This window comes from Somniosus microcephalus, unplaced genomic scaffold (genome assembly GCF_052327205.1).
Source record: "Somniosus microcephalus isolate GS21.2 unplaced genomic scaffold, FLI_Smic_1.0 unresolved_chr4, whole genome shotgun sequence".
Lineage (NCBI taxonomy): Eukaryota > Metazoa > Chordata > Chondrichthyes > Squaliformes > Somniosidae > Somniosus > Somniosus microcephalus.
In genome coordinates, this window is record NW_028225182.1 from 19461639 (window position 1) to 19486813 (window position 25175).

A 25175-nucleotide genomic window follows, 5' to 3' on the forward strand; every position below is an offset into this window, starting at 1 on the left:
CTCCATCCACATCCTGCTCATTGCAGCCTTGAGTCTCGGCCTGGAGAGACCTGTATATCAAATCTGCTGGAAAGAACAATGGAGAGACCCAGGGAAAGAGCTCAGAGTGCAGCCCCCATAGTCTCTTCTAAATCGATACAAGGGCAAATCAAAATCAACCTGCAAAGTGCTGCTCAGTACCCAAAACTCCTTCACACAGCGTTGAATCTCTCCAGAAGTCTCTCTCTCTCTCTCTCAGAATGTGCGGTGCAAAAATGTCACCAACAAAAAAAGGCAGGAAGCGGTCGCCTTTAACTAGCGCTCCCCCAGTCCCTTTCTGACAGCATAACGCTCCCCTCAACTTGTCGCTGCTAGCGGCAGGCGGTAAGGCAGGGGGGGGTCCCTCAATATCCGGTCCGGGGCGTTGCGCACTCGACTGACGTCACAATCTGCCGGCGCAGGAGATCGTGGCGGTAGTTTTTAGCGCCGCCACAAAATGTCTAGTTAATTTCACGAGCAGCGCAAACATCGCCGCGCCCGGGCACTAGTTGCTTTGCGCCCCATTAGCGCCCTAAGGCGCTATAACAGGAGGCGCAAACAACTGAATTTCTCCCCCCATAGGTCCAAAGCCACCTGTTCCTCCCGAGCACGCTGCACTCACCTCGCGTCATGTCTCAAATTACTGAAGACACTGTATCCCCAAAAAGGTTAATTTCTGACAGAAAGCGATCTAATTTACATTCCAATGAATCAATACTAACTGCTCCCACCGTCTCCCGAGATTGACCACTCGCTCACTGAAATATCGATTCCGCAGATTCGTTTTACTTCAGCCCCGTTCAAGCGCAGGCTGTGTCCTCTGGTTCTACTCTTCTGGACAAAGTGAGACAGCTTGTCACGGTCTCCATAATCCAGTCACTACAGAATCCCAAAAACAGCAATCAGATCAACTCTCAACCTCTTTTTTTCCCCGAGAAACTGCCCAGTTTGCATAATCGCCCCTCAATAATCCAATCCCTCCAACCCCTCAAATCATTCTGGTTGCTCTCTTCTGTATCCTCTCAATAGCTGCAATATCCTTTCTGTACTGTGGCGGCCAGAACGGTACACGGGATTCTAAGTCCAGTCGCAACAACGATTGAGAAAATGGCAGGAATACTTCAGTTACCTGCATTGGCTGCGGGTTGCCCAATGCCTCCTCCTCGTATTCCAATCCCTCCGTGGCCCCACCCCTCCCCATCTCTGTCACCTCTTCCAGCCCGACGACCCTCCGAGATCTCTGTGCTCCTCCAACTCTGAGCTTTCATACATGCCTCTGTCCATTCGCCCCACTATTACCGTCAGCTACCGAAGCCCTCTCCGCCACTCTCTCCTTCTTTAAGACACTCCTTAAAACCTACCTCTTTGACCAAGATTTTAGTCACCCTTCCTAACATCTCCTTCTGCGAATCGGCGAGAGCCTTTGTCTGATTACGCTCCTGTGGTTTTGAAAGGGAGGGGGAAACAGTACCCAACGAGTGACGAAACATTCGCAATGTTAGCAACATGGGAGCCAGGATCGGCCCTTGGGTGGGTGCGCGGTCAAAGGAACAGGAGGTGGGGCTTGTGGACAAGAGGAGCTAGAAGGGGGCATGTTGGTGGTGGGAGTGGCGGGGGGAAGTTAGGAGAGAAACTAGAGAGAGGAATGCAAGATCAGGGCTAGGACAGAGGGGATCCATGCAGGATTTTCCTGCAGCAGTGGACGGTTTTGGCAGCGGAGAGGCCACGGGATATCTGTTATAGAAAATGAAATACCCATCCTGGTGCAGCATGGTGGAGGCGTAATGTGAAAGAGGGCGCTTTACTCTGTATCTAACCCATGCTGTACCTGCCCTGGGAGTGTTTGATGGGACAGTGTAGAGGGAGCTTTACTCTGTATCTGACCCGTACTGCACCTGCCCTGGGAGTGTTTGATGGGACAGTGTAGAGGGAGCTTTACTCTGTATCTAACCCGTACTGTACCTGCCCTGGGAGTGTTTGATGGGACAGTGTAGAGGGAGCTTTACTCTGTATCTGACCCGTACTGCACCTGCCCTGGGAGTGTTTGATGGGACAGTGTAGAGGGAGCTTTACTCTGTATCTAACCCGTGCTGTACCTGCCCTGGGAGTGTTTGATGGGACAGTGTAGAGGGAGCTTTACTCTGTATCTAACCCCGTGCTGTACCTGCCCTGGGAGTGTTTAATGGGACAGTGTAGAGGGAGCTTTACTCTGTATCTAACCCGTGCTGTACCTGCCCTGGGAGTGTTTGATGAGACAGTGTAGAGGGAGCTTTACTCTGTATCTAACCCGTGCTGTACCTGCCCTGGGAGTGTTTAATGGGACAGTGTAGAGGGAGCTTTACTCTGTATCTAACCCGTGCTGTACCTGCCCTGGGAGTGTTTGATGGGACAGTGTAGAGGGAGCTTTACTCTGTATCTGACCCGTACTGTACCTGCCCTGGGAGTGTTTAATGGGACAGTGTAGAGGGAGCTTTACTCTGTATCTAACCCGTGCTGTACCTGCCCTGGGAGTGTTTAATGGGACAGTGTAGAGGGAGCTTTACTCTGTATCTAACCCGTGCTGTACCTGCCCTGGGAGTGTTTGATGGGACAGTGTAGAGGGAGCTTTACTCTGTATCTAAACCGTGCTGTACCTGCCCTGGGAGTGCTTGATGGGACAGTGTAGAGGGAGCTTTACTCTGTATCTAACCCGTACTGTACCTGCCCTGGGAGTGTTTAATGGGACAGTGTAGAGGGAGCTTTACTCTGTATCTAACCCGTGCTGTACCTGCCCTGGGAGTGCTTGATGGGACAGTGTAGAGGGAGCTTTACTCTGTATCTAACCCGTACTGTACCTGCCCTGGGAGTGTTTAATGGGACAGTGTAGAGGGAGCTTTACTCTGTATCTAACCCGTGCTGTACCTGCCCTGGGAGTGTTTGATGGGACAGTGTAGAGGGAGCTTTACTCTGTATCTAAACCGTGCTGTACCTGCCCTGGGAGTGTTTGATGGGGCAGTGTAGAGGGAGCTTTACTCTGTATCTAACCCGTGCTGTACCTGCCCTGGGAGTGTTTGATGGGACAGTGTAGAGGGAGCTTTACTCTGTATCTAACCCGTGCTGTACCTGCCCTGGGAGTGTTTGATGGGACAGTGTAGAGGGAGCTTTACTCTGTATCTAACCCGTGCTGTACCTGCCCTGGGAGTGTTTGATGGGACAGTGCAGAGGGAGCTTTACTCTGTATCTGACCCGTGCTGTACCTGCCCTGGGAGTGTTTGATGGGACAGTGTAGAGGGAGCTTTACTCTGTATCTGACCCGTACTGTACCTGCCCTGGGAGTGTTTAATGGGACAGTGTAGAGGGAGCTTTACTCTGTATCTAACCCGTGCTGTACCTGCCCTGGGAGTGTTTGATGGGACAGTGTAGAGGGAGCTTTACTCTGTATCTAACCCGTGCTGTACCTGCCCTGGGAGTGTTTGATGGGACAGTGTAGAGGGAGCTTTACTCTGTATCTGACCCGTACTGTACCTGCCCTGGGAGTGTTTAATGGGACAGTGTAGAGGGAGCTTTACTCTGTATCTAACCCGTGCTGTACCTGCCCTGGGAGTGTTTAATGGGACAGTGTAGAGGGAGCTTTACTCTGTATCTAACCCGTGCTGTACCTGCCCTGGGAGTGTTTGATGGGACAGTGTAGAGGGAGCTTTACTCTGTATCTAAACCGTGCTGTACCTGCCCTGGGAGTGCTTGATGGGACAGTGTAGAGGGAGCTTTACTCTGTATCTAACCCGTACTGTACCTGCCCTGGGAGTGTTTAATGGGACAGTGTAGAGGGAGCTTTACTCTGTATCTAACCCGTGCTGTACCTGCCCTGGGAGTGTTTGATGGGACAGTGTAGAGGGAGCTTTACTCTGTATCTAAACCATGCTGTACCTGCCCTGGGAGTGTTTGATGGGGCAGTGTAGAGGGAGCTTTACTCTGTATCTAACCCGTGCTGTACCTGCCCTGGGAGTGTTTGATGGGACAGTGTAGAGGGAGCTTTACTCTGTATCTAAACCGTGCTGTACCTGCCCTGGGAGTGTTTAATGGGACAGTGTAGAGGGAGCTTTACTCTGTATCTAAACCGTGCTGTACCTGCCCTGGGAGTGTTTAATGGGACAGTGTAGAGGGAGCTTTACTCTGTATCTAACCCCGTGCTGTACCTGCCCTGGGTGTGTTTGATGGGACAGTGTAGAGGGAGCTTTACTCTGTATCTAAACCGTGCTGTACCTGCCCTGGGAGTGTTTAATGGGACAGTGTAGAGGGAGCTTTACTCTGTATCTAACCCGTGCTGTACCTGCCCTGGGAGTGTTTGATGGGACAGTGTAGAGGGAGCTTTACTCTGTATCTGACCCGTACTGTACCTGCCCTGGGAGTGTTTAATGGGACAATGTAGAGGGAGCTTTACTCTGTATCTAACCCGTGCTGTACCTGCCCTGGGAGTGTTTGATGGGACAGTGTAGAGGGATCTTTACTCTGTATCTAACCCGTGCTGCACCTGCCCTGGGAGTGTTTGATGGGACAGTGCAGAGGGGGCTTTACTCTGTATCTAACCCGTGCTGCACCTGCCCTGGGAGTGTTTGATGGGACAGTGTAGAGGGAGCTTTACTCTGTATCTAACACGTGCTGTACCTGCCCTGGGAGTGTTTGATGGGACAGTGTAGAGGGAGCTTTACTCTGTATCTAACCCGTGCTGTACCTGCCCTGGGAGTGTTTGATGGGACAGTGTAGAGGGAGCGTTACTCTGTATCTAACCCTGTGCTGTACCTGCCCTGGGAGTGTTTGATGGGACAGTGTAGAGGGAGCTTTACTCTGTATCTAACCCGTGCTGCACCTGCCCTGGGAGTGTTTGATGGGACAGTGTAGAGGGAGCTTTACTCTGTATCTGACCCGTACTGTACCTGCCCTGGGAGTGTTTAATGGGACAGTGTAGAGGGAGCTTTACTCTGTATCTAACCCGTGCTGTACCTGCCCTGGGAGTGTTTGATGGGACAGTGTAGAGGGAGCTTTACTCTGTATGTGACCCGTGCTGTACCTGCCCTGGGAGTGTTTGATGGGACAGTGTAGAGGGAGATTTACTCTGTATCTGACCCGTGCTGTACCTGCCCTGGAAGTGTTTGATGGGACAGTGTAGAGGGAGCTTTACTCTGTATCTAACCCATGCTGTACCTGCCCTGGGGGTGTTTGATGGGACAGTGTAGAGGGAGCTTTACTCTGTATCTAACTCGTGCTGTACCTGCCCTGGGAGTGTTTGATGGGACAGTGTAGAGGGAGCTTTACTCTGTATCTAACCCGGGCTGTACCTGCCCTGGGAATGTTTGATGGGACAGTGTAGAGGGAGCTTTACTCTGTATCTAACCCGGGCTGTACCTGCCCTGGGAATGTTTGATGGGACAGTGTAGAGGGAGCGCTGGAGAACAAGCTCTACACCAACCAACAGCTGAAACCTCAATTACCACAAGGTCCCGCTCTGGTCCACTTACCGGTGACCTTTGCGGAGCAGAGGCTATTTGCTTCCTCCCCTTCTTCAAAGTATCCTCGAAGTCACTCCCCGTATCCGACTCCGACTCGGATTCACTTTCGACATCGCTGGGAGAAAGCAGTAAGGGTGTTAAATCCCGAAGTATCAGTGTCCATAGACAGTGGTGTGCACTGCTCCAGATGGAGGATGAGGTGCAGACAGGGGACGAGATGTGGGACCATTGAACTGGGAGGGGGGTCACACACAGCTTTCAGCATTCTGGGGCAGCAGTCGGCTGCAAAACTCTCTTCAAACTGAGTTCATAAAAATCTTGGCCACCTGGGACCTTAGCAAATACAAGTAATGATTTTCCTTGGGTCAATCGACTGCATCATTTTCCTGGCCTGCTCTTCGCCCTGTCAAGGGATTCCTGACCTCTCATCCCACACCCAACCCTTTCTGGTTTCCACAAGGCAGATAGCATTCTTACTCACTGGCTTGTATCGAGTACATTTCTCGCTCATCCACTGGGCATGTGTCGATTATATTTCTCGCTGGGCGCGTGTCGATTATATTTCTCGCTGGGCGCGTGTCGATTATATTTCTCGCTGGGCGCGTGTCGATTATATTTAGAATCATAGAATGGTCACAGCACCGAAGGAAGCCATTTGGCCAGTCAATTAGGGGAACATCTAGGCAATAGTGACCATAATATAATATGCTTTAAGATGATAATTGACGAAAACCTGGGTAATATATTGGAGAAAAGCCGATTTTGAGGGGCTGAGAATAGAACTTGGGAAAATAAAACGGACAACAATATTAGCAAACAACGATGTAGAACAGCAGTTGGATGCATTTTAAAACGGTGTTCAACAGACTGCAGGAACAATATATTCCGCTAAAAGAAAAGAACAAACTAAACACTAATGAGACTCTATGGATGAATAAAGCCGCAAGGGAACAATTAAGGGCAAGGAAAGAGGCATACATTAAGTACATAGACAGCAGGGGAGTGCATGATAAGGGAGAATACGAAGTGATTAGGAGAGAAGTCAAAATAACAATTAGGAAGGCAAAGAGGAATAATGAAATTAAATTATCAAGGAACATAAATCAAAATAGTAAAATATTTTGCAGGCACATCAATAAAAAAAGTAAGCTTGGGATGGGAATAGGGTCATTAAGAGATAGGCAGGATAATACCACAGGTAATGGTAGAAATATTAAATAATTATTGTGCTTCAGTATTTACCAGGGAGATAGAACAGGTGGACATGACATTGGATGAGGAGATTAGTAATGAGATAAGTGCATTTAAAATAAAAGGAGGGAATATATTAAATAAACTAATCAAACTCAAAAGAGGATAAAACCCCTGGTCCGGATAGATTGTATCCACGCATTTTAAAAGAATCTAGGGAAGAGATAGCAGAGGCATTACTACATATATTTAATAATTTGTTAGAAAAAGGTGTGGTGCTAGAAGAGTGGTGGATAACTAACGTAATACCTATAGTTAAGAAGGGGGATAGAACATGTCCAGGGAATTATAGACCAGTCAGCTTAACGTCGGTGATAGGAAAAATAATGGAATCTCTACTAAAGGAGAAAATAGAAGAACATCTAGAAACTAAAAACATAGTAATGGATAGTCAGCATGAATTTCAAAAGGGAAAGTCTTGCTTGACCAACCTCATTGAATTTTTGAGGAGGTAACAGAGAGAGTAGACAATGGCAATACAGTGGATGTAATTTATTTAGATTTTCAAAAGGCCTTCGATAAGGTACCCCATAATAGGCTGCTGAACAAGGTCAGAGAATGCGGAGTCAGGGGACAAGTAGCAGAATGGATTGCTGGCTGGTTTCAAGACAGAAAGCAGGGAGATGGGGTAAAGGGTAGCTGTTCACAGTGGCAGAAGGTGGGTAGTGGTGAGACCACTGTTGTTCACAATTTGTATTAACGGTGTAGACTTTGGAATCAAACAATTTCTAAATTTGCGGATGACACCAAATTGGGTGTGGGGTGGGGGGGGTGGAATTGTCAACACTGAGGAGGACTGCAACAAATTACAGGACATTAATAAACTTGCAGAGTGGGCATATAATTGGCAAATGAATTTCAACACAGATAAATGCGAGGTATCACATTTTGGCAGGAAGAATGGGGAGGTCACTTATCACTTGGAGGGGTGAGTCTAGGTGGGGTAGAGGAACAAAGGGATCTCGGAGTACAAATACACAAATCACTAAAAGTTGCGACACAGGTTAGCAAGGCCATAAAAAAGCAAACCAAGCACTAGGGTTTATTTCTAGAGGGATAGAATTGAAAAGTAGGGAAGTTATACTAAACCTGTATCGAACATTGGTTAGACCACACTTGGAGTACGGTGTGCCATTCTGGTCGCCATATTATAAAAAGGATATCGAGGCACTGGAAAGGGTGCAGGGAAGATTTACAAGGATGATACCAGAAATGCGAGGGTATACATTTCAGGAAAGGATGAACAGGCTGGGTCTCTTTTCTCTTGAAAAAAGGCTGAGGGGTGACCTAATAGAGGTCTTTAAAATGATGAAAGGTTTTGATAGAGTGGATACAGAGAGAATGTTTCCACTTGTGGGGAAGAGCAAAACTGGAGGTCATCAATATAAGATAGTCACCAAGAAATCCAATAGGGAATTCAGAAGAAACTTCTTTACCCAGAGAGTGGTGTGAATGCAGAATTCGCTACAACAGGGAGTGGTTGAAGTGCATAGTATCGATGCATTTCAGGGGAGGCTGGACAAGCCTATGAGGGAGAAGGGAATAGAGGGTTATGCGGATATATTTAGATGAGGAAAGACGCGAGGAGGCTCGAGTGGAGCATGGACTGGTTGGGCCGAATGGCCTGTTTCTGTGCCCTAGATCCTATGTAAGCCCGTGCCGGCTCGCTGCAAGAGCACTTCAGCTGGTCCCACTCCCCCGCCCTTTCCCCGGAGCCCTGCAAATTGTTGTTCCTTCAGGTTGATATCCAACTCCCTTTTGAAAGCCACAATTGAGTCTGCCTCCACCACCCTTTCAGGCAGTGCATTCCAGATCCTAACCACTCGCTGCGTAAAGAAATTTTTCCTCATGTCGCCTTTGGTTTTTCTACCAATCACCTTAAATCTGTGTCCTCTGGTTCTCGACGTTTCTGCCAATGGGAACAGTTTCTATCTACTCTGTCTAGACCCCTCATGATTTTGAACACCTCTATCAAATCTCCTCTCAATCTTCTCTGCTCTAAGGAGAACAACCCCAGCTTCGCCAGTCTATCCACATAACTGCAGTCCCTCACCCCTGGAACCATTCTCGTAAATCTTTTCTGCATCCTCTCGAAGGCCTTCACATCCTTCCTAAAGTGCGGTACCCAGAATTGGACACAATACTCCAGTTGAGGCCGAACCAGTGTTTTATAAAGATTCATCATAACTTCCTTGCTTTTGTACTCTCTGCCTCTATTTATGAAGCTCAGGATCCCGTATGCTTTTTTAACCGCTTTCTCAGCCTGCCCTGCCACCTTCAACGATTTGTGCACATATACCCCCAGGTCTCTCTGTTCACGCACCCCTTTTAGAATTGTACCCTTTAGTTTATATTGCCTCTCCACGGTCGTGCTACCAAAATGTATCACTTCGCACTTTTCTGCGTTAAATTTCACCTGCCACGTGTCCGCCCATTCCACCAGCCTGTCTGTGTCCTCTTGAAGTCTATCACTATCCTCCCCACTGGTCACTATACTTCCAAGTTGTGTGTCAGTTGCAGATTTTGAAATTGTGCCCTGTACACCCACATCCAAGTCATCAATATGTATCAAGGAAAGCAGTGGTCCTAGAACCGACCCCTGGGGAACAGCACTGTGTACCTACCCCCAGTCTGAAACAACCGTTCACCACTACTCTCGGTTTCCTGTCACTGAGCCAATTTCATATCCATGCTGCCACAGTCGCTTTTACTCCATGGGCTCCAACTTTGCTGGCAAGCCTATTATGTGGCACTTTATCAAACGCCTTTTGGAAGTCCATGTGCACATCAACCGCATTGCCCTCATCAACCCTCTCTGTTACCTCATCAAAAAAATATTCTCACTCACTGGATACGTGGCGATTATATTGCTCACTCACAAAGTCAGCATGGTTTTATGAAGGGGAAGTCATGTTTGACAAATTTGCTCGAATTCTTTGAGGATGTAACATACAGGGTGGATAAAGGAGAACCAGTGATGTGGTGTATTTGGACTTCCAAAAGGCATTTGACATGGTGCCACACAAAAGATTCCTGCACAAGATAAAAAAATCACAGGATTGGGGGTAATATACTGGCATGGGTGGAAGATCGGCTATCTAACAGAAAACAAAGAGTTGGGATAAATGGTTCGTTCTCGGGCTGGCAATCAGTAACTAGTGGTGTTCCGCAGGGGTCAGTGCTGGGACCCCAACTCTTTACAATCTATATTAACGATTTGGAGGAAGGGACCGAGTGCAACATATCCAAGTTTGCCGACGATACAAAGATGGGAGGGAAAGCAGTGAGTGAGGATGACATAAAAAACCTGCAAAAGGACATAGACAGGCTAAGTGAGTGGGCGGAGATTTGGCAGATGCAATATAATGTTGGAAAGTGTGAGGTTATGCACTTTGGCAGAAAAAAATCAAAGAGCAAGTTATTATCTAAATGGAGAGAAACTGCAAAGTGCTACAGTACAAAGGGATCTGGGGGTCCTGGTGCATGAAACACAAAAAGTTAGTATGCAGGTGCAGCAGGTGATCAGGAAGGCCAATGGAATCTTTGCTTTTATTGCAAGGGGGATGGAGTATAAAAACAGGGAAGTCTTGCTGCAGTTATACAGGCTATTGGTGAGGCCACACCTGGAATACTGCGTGCAGTTTTGGTTTCCATATTTAAGAAAAGATATACTTGCTCTCGAGGCGGTTCAGAGAAGGTTCACTCGGTTGATTCCGGAGATGAGGGGGTTGACGTATGAGGAAAGGTTGAGTAGGTTGGGACTCTACTCATTGGAATTCAGAAGAATGAGAGGCGATCTTATCGAAACATATAAGATTGTGAGGGGGCTTGATCGGGTGGATGCGGGGAAGATGTTTCCACTGATGGGTGAGACTAGAACTAGGGGGCATAATCTTAGAATAAGGGGCTGCCCTTTCAAAACTGAGATGAGGAGAAACTTCTTCACTCAGAGGGTAGTAAATCTATGGAATTTGCTACCCCAGAGAGCTGTGGAAGCTGCAACATTAAATAAATTAAAAATGGAGAGAGACAGTTTCCTAGCAGATAAGGGAATTAGGGGTTACGGGACGTGGACTGGGAAGTGGACGTGAGTCTAGATTCAGATCAGCCATGATCCTATTGAATGGTGGAGCAGGCCCGAGGGGCCGTATGGCCTACTCCTACTTATGTTCTTATGTACGTGTCGATTATATTTCTCACTCGCCGGGTACGTGTCGATTATATTTCTCACTCACCAGGTACATGTCGATTATATTGCTCACTAACTGGGCATGTGTCGATTATATTGCTCACTCGCTGGGCAAGTGTCGATTATATTTCTCACACACTGGGCTGGTGAACCAGTTGGGTTTTTAAGAGCAATCTGACAGCATCATGGTCACTTTTACTGATTCCAGCTTTTTATTTCCAGATGTTTTTAAACTAAATGATCTGGACAAGGGAACTAGATGTAATATCTCCAAATTTGCAGACGACACAAAGCCGGGTGGGCGTGTGTGCTGTGAGGAGGATGCCGAGAAACTACAGGATGATTTGGACAGGTTGGGTGATTGGGCAGAAACATGGCAGATGCAATATAACGTGGATAAATGTGAGGTTATCCACTTTGGTGGCAAAAACAGGAAGGCAGATTATTATCTAAATGGCAATAGATTGGGAGAAGGGGAAGTGCAACGAGACCTGGGTGTCCTTGTGCACCAGTCGCTGAAGGTAAGCATGCAGGTGCAGCAGACGGTTAAGAAGGCAAATGGTATGTTGGGCCTTCGTAGCGAGAGGGTTTGAGTACAAGGATGTCTTGCTGCAGTTGTACAGGGCCTTGGTGAGAGCACATCTTGAGTATTGTGTGCAGTTTTGGTCGCTTTATCTGAGGAAGGATGTTCTTGCCACGGAAGGAGTTCAGCAAAGATTCACCAGGCTGATACCTGGGATGGCAGGAATGACGTATGAGGAGAGATTGGGCCGATTGGGCTTGTACTCGCTGGAGTTTAGAAGAATGAGGGGATCTCATTGAAACGTATAAAATTCTGACAGGACTGGACAGACTAGATGCAGGAAGGATGTTCCCGATGGTCGGGGAGTCCAGAACCAGGGGACACAGTCTAAGGATAAAGGGTAAGCCATTTAGGACAGAAATGAGGAGGAATTTCTTCACCCAGAGAGTGGTGAACCTGTGGAACTCTCTACCACAGAAGGCGGTGGAGGCCAATTCATTAAATATATTCAAGAAGGAGTTGGATATATTTCTTAAGGCTAAAGGGATCAAGGGGTATGGGGCGAAGGCAGGGACAGGGTACTGAATTTGGATGATCAGCCATGATCTCATTGAATGGCGGAGCAGGCTCGAGGGGCTGAATGGCCTGCTCCTGCTCCTATCGTCTATGTTTCTATGAACTCCAATTCACAAACTGCCATAGTGGGATTTGAACTCCCGTTCTCATGGATTACTAGTCCAGCAACACAACCACGACAGCCCCAATCTGTCTTGGTGAGGGTGGAATACTGGTCAGGACACCGGGAGATGAGGTCTGCTTCTTCCAACAGTGCCAGGGGATCTTACCATCCACCTGAGGAGGCAGATGGGGCTGGAACTCCCCGTGTGAACATGAGAGGGGGACGGGACACGGCAACACGAGGAGTTAAAAACAGCTAGAACCCGAACAATGCCTCCACCACCCCACCCCACCCCACCCCGGCCCTGCGCATTGACCACTTACTCTGAGTCAGGCTCCTGTCCCGCCAGCAGCTCTGCCACCTCCTCCCCTCGTAAATAGGCAGGGCTGGAATACTGCGAGGCCGAGCCCCTGGGACCACTCCCCGGAGACAAGGACTCCGGCCCCTCAGAGACGGGGGAGACTTTCTTCGGTCTCAACACCGGCATGACTGCGAGAGCTGCAAAACAAACAGAAACCCTGTCACATACAGACGGGGCTGGAAGGGGAGGGTCCCGGTCAGTCTCTCTCTCTCTCTCTCTGGGGTTTTTACCTCAGTCTCTCTCTCTCTCTCTGGGGTTTTTACCTCAGTCTCTCTCTCTCTCTCTGGGGTTTTTACCTCAGTCTCTCTCTCTCTCTCTGGGGTTTTTACCTCAGTCTCTCTCTCTCTCTCTGGGGTTTTTTTACCTCAGTCTCTCTCTCTCTGGGTTTTTTACCTCAGTCTCTCTCTCTCTCTCGCTGGGGTTTTTTTTACCTCAGTCTCTCTCTCTCTCTCTCTCTGGGTTTTTTTTTACCTCATTCTCTCTCTCTCTCTGGGTTTTTTTACCTCAGTCTCTCTCTCTCTCTGGGGTTTTTTACCTCAGTCTCTCTCTGGGGTTTTTTTTACCTCAGTCTCTCTCTCTCTGGGTTTTTTACCTCAGTCTCTCTCTCTCTGGGTTTTTTTACCTCAGTCTCTCTCTCTCTCTCTCTGGGTTTTTTACCTCAGTCTCTCTCTCTCTCTCTGGGTTTTTTACCTCAGTCTCTCTCTCTCTCTCTCTCTCTGGGGTTTTTTACCTCAGTCTCTCTCTCTCTCTCTGGGGTTTTTTTACCTCAGTCTCTCTCTCTCTCTCTCTCTCTCTCTGGGGTTTTTTACCTCAGTCTCTCTCTCTCTCTGGGGTTTTTTACCTCAGTCTCTCTCTCTCTCTGGGGTTTTTTACCTCAGTCGCTCTCTCGGATTTTTTACCTGAGTTTTTCTCGCGAACTCTCTCCGTCTCCCGCGCTATCCAAAACTGGCGCCAAACAAACGCAGTGCCGTCATCGCGCATTTCTGCCAAACGCAGGCCCGCCCCCTTCCGCCATCTTCTTGACTGGCACCGGGTTCCCCATGTCGGGTGACGCCATGTTTGTGACAGGCACTTTAATCAGTCACAGCCAGGGAGCAATCCCCCTCACTCCCCAAACCAGGAACATCCCACCCCGTCTAATCCCCCTCACTCCCCAAACCAGGAACATCCCACCCCGTCTAATCCCCCTCACTCCCCAAACCAGGAACATCCCACCCCGTCTAATCCCCCTCACTCCCCAAACCAGGAACATCCCACCCCGTCTAATCCCCCTCACTCCCCAAACCAGGAACATCCCACCCCGTCTAATCCCCCTCACTCCCCAAACCAGGAACATCCCACCCCGTCGAATCCCCCTCACTCCCCAAACCAGGAACATCCCACCCCGTCTAATCCACCTCACTCCCCAAACCAGGAACATCCCACCCCGTCTAATCCCCCTCACTCCCCAAACCAGGAACATCCCACCCCGTCTAATCCCCCTCACTCCCCAAACCAGGAACATCCAACCCCGTCCAATCCCCTCACTCCCCAAACCAGGAACATCCCACCCCGTCTAATCCACCTCACTCCCCAAACCAGGAACATCCCACCCCGTCTAATCCCCTCACTCCCCAAACCAGGAACATCCCACCCCGTCTAATCCACCTCACTCCCCAAACCAGGAACATCCCACCCCGTCTAATCCTCCTCACTCCCCAAACCAGGAACATCCCACCCCGTCTAATCCACCTCACTCCCCAAACCAGGAACATCCCACCCCGTCTAATCCTCCTCACTCCCCAAACCAGGAACATCCCACCCTGTCTAATCCCCCTCACTCCCCAAACCAGGAACATCCCACCCCGTCTAATCCCCCTCACTCCCCAAACCAGGAACATCCCACCCCTTCTAATCCCCTCACTCCCCAAACCAGGAACATCCCACCCCGTCTAATCCCCCTCACTCCCCAAACCAGGAACATCCCACCCCGTCTAATCCCCCTCACTCCCCAAACCAGGAACATCCCACCCCGTCTAATCCACCTCACTCCCCAAACCAGGAACATCCCACCCCGTCTAATCCCCCTCACTCCCCAAACCAGGAACATCCCACCCCATCTAATCCCCTCACTCCCCAAACCAGGAACATCCCACCCCTTCTAATCCACCTCACTCCCCAAACCAGGAACATCCCACCCCGTCTAATCCCCCTCACTCCCCAAACCAGGAACATCCCACCCCGTCTAATCCACCTCACTCCCCAAACCAGGAACATCCCACCCCGTCTAATCCCCCTCACTCCCCAAACCAGGAACATCCCACCCCGTCTAATCCCCCTCACTCCCCAAACCAGGAACATCCCACCCCGTCTAATCCCCTCACTCCCCAAACCAGGAACATCCCACCCCGTCTAATCCACCTCACTCCCCAAACCAGGAACATCCCACCCCGTCTAATCCCCCTCACTCCCCAAACCAGGAACATCCCACCCCGTCTAATCCCCTCACTCCCCAAACCAGGAACATCCCACCCCATCTAATCCCCTCACTCCCCAAACCAGGAACATCCCACCCTGTCTAATCCCCTCACTCCCCAAACCAGGAACATCCCACCCCGTCTAATCCACCTCACTCCCCAAACCAGGAACATCCCACCCCTTCTAATCCTCCTCACTCCCCAAACCAGGAACATCCCACCCCGTCTAATCCCCTCACTCCCCAAACCAGGAACATCCCACCCCATCTAATCCCATCACTCCCCAAACCAGGAACATCCCACCCCGTCTAATCCCCTCACTCCCCAAACCAGGAACATCCCACCCCGTCTAATCCACCTCACTCCCCAAACCAGGAACATCCCACCCCTTCTAATCCCCTCACTCCCCAAACCAGGAACATCCCACCCCGTCTAATCCCCCTCACTCCCCAAACCAGGAACATCCCACCCCGTCTAATCCACCTCACTCCCCAAACCAGGAACATCCCACCCCGTCTAATCCCCCTCACTCCCCAAACCAGGAACATCCCACCCCGTCTAATCCACCTCACTCCCCAAACCAGGAACATCCCACCCCGTCTAATCCCCTCACTCCCCAAACCAGGAACATCCCACCCCGTCTAATCCACCTCACTCCCCAAACCAGGAACATCCCACCCTGTCTAATCCCCCTCACTCCCCAAACCATCCCACCCTGTCTAATCCCCCTCACTCCCCAAACCATCCCACCCCGTCTAATCCCCTCACTCCCCAAACCATCCCACCCTGTCTAATCCCCCTCACTCCCCAAACCATCCCACCCCGTCTAATCCCATCACTCCCCAAACCATCCCACCCTGTCTAATCCCCCTCACTCCCCAAACCATCCCACCCTGTCTAATCCCCTCACTCCCCAAACCATCCCACCCCGTCTAATCCCCTCACTCCCCAAACCAGGAACATCCCACCCCGTCTAATCCCCCTCACTCCCCAAACCAGGAACATCCCACCCCGTCTAATCCCATCACTCCCCAAACCATCCCACCCCGTCTAATCCCCTCACTCCCCAAACCATCCCACCCCGTCTAATCCCCCTCACTCCCCAAACCATCCCACCCCGTCTAATCCCCTCACTCCCCAAACCATCCCACCCCGTCTAGTCCCCTCACTCCCCAAACCATCCCACCCCGTCTAATCCCCTCACTCCCCAAACCATCCCACCCCGTCTAGTCCCCTCACTCCCCAAACCATCCCACCCCGTCTAATCCCCTCACTCCCCAAACCATCCCACCCCGTCTAATCCCCTCACTCCCCAAACCATCCCACCCCGTCTAATCCCCTCACTCCCCAAACCATCCCACCCCGTCTAATCCCCTCACTCCCCAAACCATCCCACCCCGTCTAATCCCCCTCACTCCCCAAACCATCCCACCCCGTCTAATCCCCCTCACTCCCCAAACCATCCCACCCCGTCTAATCCCCTCACTCCCCAAACCAGGAACATCCCACCCCGTCTAATCCACCTCACTCCCCAAACCAGGAACATCCCACCCCGTCTAATCCCCTCACTCCCCAAACCAGGAACATCCCACCCCGTCTAATCCCCCTCACTCCCCAAACCAGGAACATCCCACCCCATCTAATCCCCTCACTCCCCAAACCAGGAACATCCCACCCCGTCTAATCCTCCTCACTCCCCAAACCAGGAACATCCCACCCCGTCTAATCCCATCACTCCCCAAACCAGGAACATCCCACCCCGTCTAATCCACCTCACTCCCCAAACCAGGAACATCCCACCCTGTCTAATCCCCCTCACTCCCCAAACCAGGAACATCCCACCCCGTCTAATCCCCTCACTCCCCAAACCATCCCACCCTGTCTAATCCCCCTCACTCCCCAAACCAGGAACATCCCACCCCGTCTAATCCCATCACTCCCCAAACCAGGAACATCCCACCCCGTCTAATCCACCTCACTCCCCAAACCAGGAACATCCCACCCTGTCTAATCCCCCTCACTCCCCAAACCAGGAACATCCCACCCCGTCTAATCCCCTCACTCCCCAAACCATCCCACCCTGTCTAATCCCCCTCACTCCCCAAACCAGGAACATCCCACCCCATCTAATCCCCCTCACTCCCCAAACCATCCCACCCCGTCTAATCCCCTCACTCCCCAAACCATCCCACCCCGTCTAATCCCCCTCACTCCCCAAACCATCCCACCCCGTCTAATCCCCCTCACTCCCCAAACCATCCCACCCCGTCTAGTCCCCTCACTCCCCAAACCATCCCACCCTGTCTAATCCCCCTCACTCCCCAAACCATCCCACCCTGTCTAATCCCCCTCACTCCCCAAACCATCCCACCCCGTCTAATCCCCTCACTCCCCAAACCATCCCACCCCGTCTAATCCCCTCACTCCCCAAACCATCCCACCCCGTCTAATCCCCTCACTCCCCAAACCATCCCACCCCGTCTAATCCCCTCACTCCCCAAACCATCCCACCCCGTCTAATCCCCTCACTCCCCAAACCATCCCACCCCGTCTAATCCCCTCACTCCCCAAACCACCCCACCCCGTCTAATCCCCTCACTCCCCAAACCATCCCACCCCGTCTAATCCCCTCACTCCCCAAACCATCCCACCCCGTCTAATCCCCTCACTCCCCAAACCATCCCACCCCGTCTAATCCCCTCACTCCCCAAACCATCCCACCCCGTCTAATCCCCTCACTCCCCAAACCATCCCACCCCGTCTAATCCCCTCACTCCCCAAACCATCCCACCCCGTCTAATCCCCTCACTCCCCAAACCATCCCACCCCGTCTAATCCCCCTCACTCCCCAAACCATCCCACCCCGTCTAATCCCCCTCACTCCCCAAACCATCCCACCCTGTCTAATCCCCCTCACTCCCCAAACCATCCCACCCCGTCTAATCCCCCTCACTCCCCAAACCATCCCACCCCGTCTAATCCCCTCACTCCCCAAACCATCCCACCCCGTCTAATCCCCTCACTCCCCAAACCATCCCACCCAGTCTAATCCCCTCACTCCCCAAACCATCCCACCCCGTCTAATCCCCTCACTCCCCAAACCATCCCACCCTGTCTAATCCCCTCACTCCCCAAACCATCCCACCCGTCTAATCCCCTCACTCCCCAAACCATCCCACCCTGTCTAATCCTCCTCACTCCCCAAACCATCCCACCCCGTCTCATCCCCTCACTCCCCAAACCATCCCACCCTGTCTAATCCCCCTCACTCCCCAAACCATCCCACCCCGTCTAATCCCCTCACTTCCCAAACCATCCCACCCCGTCTAATCCCCTCACTCCCCAAACCATCCCACCCCGTCTAATCCCCTCACTCCCCAAACCATCCCACCCCGTCTAATCCCCTCACTCCCCAAACCAGGAACATCCCACCCCGTCTAATCCCCTCACTCCCCAAACCATCCCACCCCGTCTAATCCCCTCACTCCCCAAACCAGGAACATCCCACCCCGTCTAATCCCCTCACTCCCCAAACCATCCCACCCCGTCTAATCCCCTCACTCCCCAAACCATCCCACCCTGTCTAATCCCCCTCACTCCCCAAACCAGGAACATCCCACCCCGTCTAATCCCCTCACTCCCCAAACCAGGAACATCCCACCCCGTCTAATCCCCCTCACTCCCCAAACCAGGAACATCCCACCCCGTCTAATCCCCTCACTCCCCAAACCAGGAACATCCCACCCCGTCTAATCCCCCTCACTCCCCAAACCAGGAACATCCCACCCCGTCTAATCCCCGTCACTCCCCAAACCAGGAACATCCCACCCTGTCTAATCCACCTCACTCCCCAAACCAGGAACATCCCACCCCGTCTAATCCGCTCACTCCACAAACCAGGAACATCCCACCCCGTCTAATCCCCCTCACTCCCCAAACCAGGAACATCCCACCCCGTCTAATCCCCTCACTCCCCAAACCAGGAACATCCCACCCCGTCTAATCCTCCTCACTCCCCAAACCAGGAACATCCCACCCCGTCTAATCCCCCTCACTCCCCAAACCAGGAACATCCCACCCCGTCCAATCCCCTCACTCCCCAAACCAGGAACATCCCACCCTGTCTAATCCACCTCACTCCCCAAACCAGGAACATCCCACCCCGTCTAATCCCCCTCACTCCCCAAACCAGGAACATCCCACCCCGTCTAATCCACCTCACTCCCCAAACCAGGAACATCCCACCCTGTCTAATCCACCTCACTCCCCAAACCAGGAACATCCCACCCCGTCTAATCCACCTCACTCCCCAAACCAGGAACATCCCACCCTGTCTAATCCACCTCACTCCCCAAACCAGGAACATCCCACCCCGTCTAATCCCCTCACTCCCCAAACCAGGAACATCCCACCCCGTCTAATCCACCTCACTCCCCAAACCAGGAACATCCCACCCTGTCTAATCCCCCTCACTCCCCAAACCAGGAACATCCCACCCCGTCTAATCCACCTCACTCCCCAAACCAGGAACATCCCACCCCGTCTAATCCCCCTCACTCCCCAAACCAGGAACATCCCACCCCGTCTAATCCTCCTCACTCCCCAAACCAGGAACATCCCACCCCGTCTAATCCCCCTCACTCCCCAAACCAGGAACATCCCACCCCGTCTAATCCCCCTCACTCCCCAAACCAGGAACATCCCACCCCGTCTAATCCTCCTCACTCCCCAAACCAGGAACATCCCACCCCGTCTAATCCCCCTCACTCCCCAAACCAGGAACATCCCACCCCGTCTAATCCCCCTCACTCCCCAAACCAGGAACATCCCACCCCGTCTAATCCCCCTCACTCCCCAAACCAGGAACATCCCACCCCGTCTAATCCCCCTCACTCCCCAAACCAGGAACATCCCACCCCGTCTAATCCACCTCACTCCCCAAACCAGGAACATCCCACCCCGTCTAATCCCCTCACTCCCCAAACCAGGAACATCCCACCCCGTCTAATCCACCTCACTCCCCAAACCAGGAACATCCCACCCCGTCTAATCCTCCTCACTCCCCAAACCAGGAACATCCCACCCCGTCTAATCCCCTCACTCCCCAAACCAGGAACATCCCACCCTGTCTAATCCCCCTCACTCCCCAAACCAGGAACATCCCACCCCGTCTAATCCCCCTCACTCCCCAAACCAGGAACATCCCACCCCGTCTAATCCCCTCACTCCCCAAACCAGGAACATCCCACCCCGTCTAATCCCCTCACTCCCCAAACCAGGAACATCCCACCCCGTCTAATCCCCCTCACTCCCCAAACCAGGAACATCCCACCCCGTCTAATCCACCTCACCCCCCAAACCAGGAACATCCCACCCCTTCTAATCCCCTCACTCCCCAAACCAGGAACATCCCACCCCTTCTAATCCCCTCACTCCCCAAACCAGGAACATCCCACCCCGTCTAATCCACCTCACTCCCCAAACCAGGAACATCCCACCCCGTCTAATCCACCTCACTCCCCAAACCAGGAACATCCCACCCCGTCTAATCCCCGTCACTCCCCAAACCAGGAACATCCCACCCCATCTAATCCCCCTCACTCCCCAAACCAGGAACATCCCACCCCGTCTAATCCACCTCACTCCCCAAACCAGGAACATCCCACCCCGTCTAATCCCCCTCACTCCCCAAACCAGGAACATCCCACCCCGTCTAATCCACCTCACTCCCCAAACCAGGAACATCCCACCCCGTCTAATCCCCCTCACTCCACAAACCAGGAACATCCCACCCCGTCTAATCCACCTCACTCCCCAAACCAGGAACATCCCACCCCGTCTAATCCCCTCACTCCCCAAACCAGGAACATCCCACCCCGTCTAATCCCCCTCACTCCCCAAACCAGGAACATCCCACCCCGTCTAATCCACCTCACTCCCCAAACCAGGAACATCCCACCCCGTCTAATCCCCCTCACTCCCCAAACCAGGAACATCCCACCCCGTCTAATCCCCTCACTCCCCAAACCAGGAACATCCCACCCCGTCTAATCCCCCTCACTCCCCAAACCAGGAACATCCCACCCCGTCTAATCCACCTCACTCCCCAAACCAGGAACATCCCACCCCGTCTAATCCCCCTCACTCCCCAAACCAGGAACATCCCACCCCGTCTAATCCCCTCACTCCCCAAACCAGGAACATCCCACCCCGTCTAATCCCCCTCACTCCCCAAACCAGGAACATCCCACCCCGTCTAATCCACCTCACTCCCCAAACCAGGAACATCCCACCCCGTCTAATCCCCTCACTCCCCAAACCAGGAACATCCCACCCCGTCTAATCCCCTCACTCCCCAAACCAGGAACATCCCACCCCGTCTAATCCACCTCACTCCCCAAACCAGGAACATCCCACCCCGTCTAATCCCCCTCACTCCCCAAACCATCCCACCCCGTCTAATCCCCCTCACTCCCCAAACCATCCCACCCCGTCTAATCCCCTCACTCCCCAAACCACCCCACCCCGTCTAATCCCCTCACTCCCCAAACCACCCCACCCCGTCTAATCCCCTCACTCCCCAAACCATCCCACCCCGTCTAATCCCCCTCACTCCCCAAACCATCCCACCCCGTCTAATCCCCTCACTCCCCAAACCACCCCACCCCGTCTAATCCCCTCACTCCCCAAACCATCCCACCCCGTCTAATCCCCCTCACTCCCCAAACCATCCCACCCCGTCTAATCCCCTCACTCCCCAAACCACCCCACCCCGTCTAATCCCCTCACTCCCCAAACCATCCCACCCCGTCTAATCCACCTCACTCCCCAAACCAGGAACATCCCACCCTGTCTAATCCCCCTCACTCCCCAAACCAGGAACATCCCACCCCGTCTAATCCCCTCACTCCCCAAACCATCCCACCCTGTCTAATCCCCCTCACTCCCCAAACCAGGAACATCCCACCCCGTCTAATCCCATCACTCCCCAAACCAGGAACATCCCACCCCGTCTAATCCACCTCACTCCCCAAACCAGGAACATCCCACCCTGTCTAATCCCCCTCACTCCCCAAACCAGGAACATCCCACCCCGTCTAATCCCCTCACTCCCCAAACCATCCCACCCTGTCTAATCCCCCTCACTCCCCAAACCAGGAACATCCCACCCCGTCTAATCCCCCTCACTCCCCAAACCATCCCACCCCGTCTAATCCCCTCACTCCCCAAACCATCCCACCCCGTCTAATCCCCCTCACTCCCCAAACCATCCCACCCCGTCTAATCCCCCTCACTCCCCAAACCATCCCACCCCGTCTAGTCCCCTCACTCCCCAAACCATCCCACCCTGTCTAATCCCCCTCACTCCCCAAACCATCCCACCCTGTCTAATCCCCCTCACTCCCCAAACCATCCCACCCCGTCTAATCCCCTCACTCCCCAAACCATCCCACCCCGTCTAATCCCCTCACTCCCCAAACCATCCCACCCCGTCTAATCCCCTCACTCCCCAAACCATCCCACCCCGTCTAATCCCCTCACTCCCCAAACCATCCCACCCCGTCTAATCCCCTCACTCCCCAAACCATCCCACCCCGTCTAATCCCCTCACTCCCCAAACCACCCCACCCTCCCACCCCGTCTAATCCCCTCACTCCCCAAACCATCCCACCCCGTCTAATCCCCTCACTCCCCAAACCATCCCACCCCGTCTAATCCCCTCACTCCCCAAACCATCCCACCCCGTCTAATCCCCTCACTCCCCAAACCATCCCACCCCGTCTAATCCCCTCACTCCCCAAACCATCCCACCCCGTCTAATCCCCTCACTCCCCAAACCACCCCACCCCGTCTAATCCCCTCACTCCCCAAACCATCCCACCCCGTCTAATCCCCCTCACTCCCCAAACCATCCCACCCTGTCTAATCCCCCTCACTCCCCAAACCATCCCACCCCGTCTAATCCCCCTCACTCCCCAAACCATCCCACCCCGTCTAATCCCCTCACTCCCCAAACCATCCCACCCCGTCTAATCCCCTCACTCCCCAAACCATCCCACCCTGTCTAATCCCCTCACTCCCCAAACCATCCCACCCCGTCTAATCCCCTCACTCCCCAAACCATCCCACCCTGTCTAATCCCCTCACTCCCCAAACCATCCCACCCGTCTAATCCCCTCACTCCCCAAACCATCCCACCCTGTCTAATCCTCCTCACTCCCCAAACCATCCCACCCCGTCTCATCCCCTCACTCCCCAAACCATCCCACCCTGTCTAATCCCCCTCACTCCCCAAACCATCCCACCCCGTCTAATCCCCTCACTTCCCAAACCATCCCACCCCGTCTAATCCCCTCACTCCCCAAACCATCCCACCCCGTCTAATCCCCTCACTCCCCAAACCATCCCACCCCGTCTAATCCCCTCACTCCCCAAACCAGGAACATCCCACCCCGTCTAATCCCCTCACTCCCCAAACCATCCCACCCCGTCTAATCCCCTCACTCCCCAAACCAGGAACATCCCACCCCGTCTAATCCCCTCACTCCCCAAACCATCCCACCCCGTCTAATCCCCTCACTCCCCAAACCATCCCACCCTGTCTAATCCCCCTCACTCCCCAAACCAGGAACATCCCACCCCGTCTAATCCCCTCACTCCCCAAACCAGGAACATCCCACCCCGTCTAATCCCCCTCACTCCCCAAACCAGGAACATCCCACCCCGTCTAATCCCCTCACTCCCCAAACCAGGAACATCCCACCCCGTCTAATCCCCCTCACTCCCCAAACCAGGAACATCCCACCCCGTCTAATCCCCGTCACTCCCCAAACCAGGAACATCCCACCCTGTCTAATCCACCTCACTCCCCAAACCAGGAACATCCCACCCCGTCTAATCCGCTCACTCCCCAAACCAGGAACATCCCACCCCGTCTAATCCCCCTCACTCCCCAAACCAGGAACATCCCACCCCGTCTAATCCCCTCACTCCCCAAACCAGGAACATCCCACCCCGTCTAATCCTCCTCACTCCCCAAACCAGGAACATCCCACCCCGTCTAATCCCCCTCACTCCCCAAACCAGGAACATCCCACCCCGTCTAATCCCCTCACTCCCCAAACCAGGAACATCCCACCCTGTCTAATCCACCTCACTCCCCAAACCAGGAACATCCCACCCCGTCTAATCCCCCTCACTCCCCAAACCAGGAACATCCCACCCCGTCTAATCCACCTCACTCCCCAAACCAGGAACATCCCACCCCTGTCTAATCCACCTCACTCCCCAAACCAGGAACATCCCACCCCGTCTAATCCACCTCACTCCCCAAACCAGGAACATCCCACCCTGTCTAATCCACCTCACTCCCCAAACCAGGAACATCCCACCCCGTCTAATCCCCCTCACTCCCCAAACCAGGAACATCCCACCCCGTCTAATCCACCTCACTCCCCAAACCAGGAACATCCCACCCCGTCTAATCCCCCTCACTCCCCAAACCAGGAACATCCCACCCCGTCTAATCCCCCTCACTCCCCAAACCAGGAACATCCCACCCCGTCTAATCCCCCTCACTCCCCAAACCAGGAACATCCCACCCCGTCTAATCCCCCTCACTCCCCAAACCAGGAACATCCCACCCCGTCTAATCCCCCTCACTCCCCAAACCAGGAACATCCCACCCCGTCTAATCCCCCTCACTCCCCAAACCAGGAACATCCCACCCCGTCTAATCCCCCTCACTCCCCAAACCAGGAACATCCCACCCCGTCTAATCCCCCTCACTCCCCAAACCAGGAACATCCCACCCCGTCTAATCCCCCTCACTCCCCAAACCAGGAACATCCCACCCCGTCTAATCCCCCTCACTCCCCAAACCAGGAACATCCCACCCCGTCTAATCCACCTCACTCCCCAAACCAGGAACATCCCACCCCGTCTAATCCCCTCACTCCCCAAACCAGGAACATCCCACCCCGTCTAATCCCCCTCACTCCCCAAACCAGGAACATCCCACCCCGTCTAATCCCCCTCACTCCCCAAACCAGGAACATCCCACCCCGTCTAATCCCCCTCACTCCCCAAACCAGGAACATCCCACCCCGTCTAATCCCCCTCACTCCCCAAACCAGGAACATCCCACCCCGTCTAATCCCCTCACTTCCCCCAAACCAGGAACATCCCCACCCCGTCTAATCCGACCCGTCA

General features: G+C 53.1%; 1 protein-coding gene across 1 annotated transcript in view; it reads right to left on the reverse strand.

The window, feature by feature from the left end:
- LOC147090012 (cohesin subunit SA-1-like) overlaps positions 1-13502 on the reverse strand; it is a 62272-nt gene extending 48770 nt beyond the window's left edge. Inside the window, exons 1-3 of the mRNA XM_085977025.1 lie at positions 13407-13502; positions 12470-12644; positions 5514-5619 (exon numbers count right to left, since the gene is read on the reverse strand). Coding sequence (XP_085833151.1) covers positions 5514-5619; positions 12470-12644; positions 13407-13488 — 363 coding nt within the window. The 5' untranslated portion in view covers positions 13489-13502. The remainder of the gene's footprint in view (positions 1-5513; positions 5620-12469; positions 12645-13406) is intronic.
- Positions 13503-25175: the final 11673 nt, after the last annotated feature.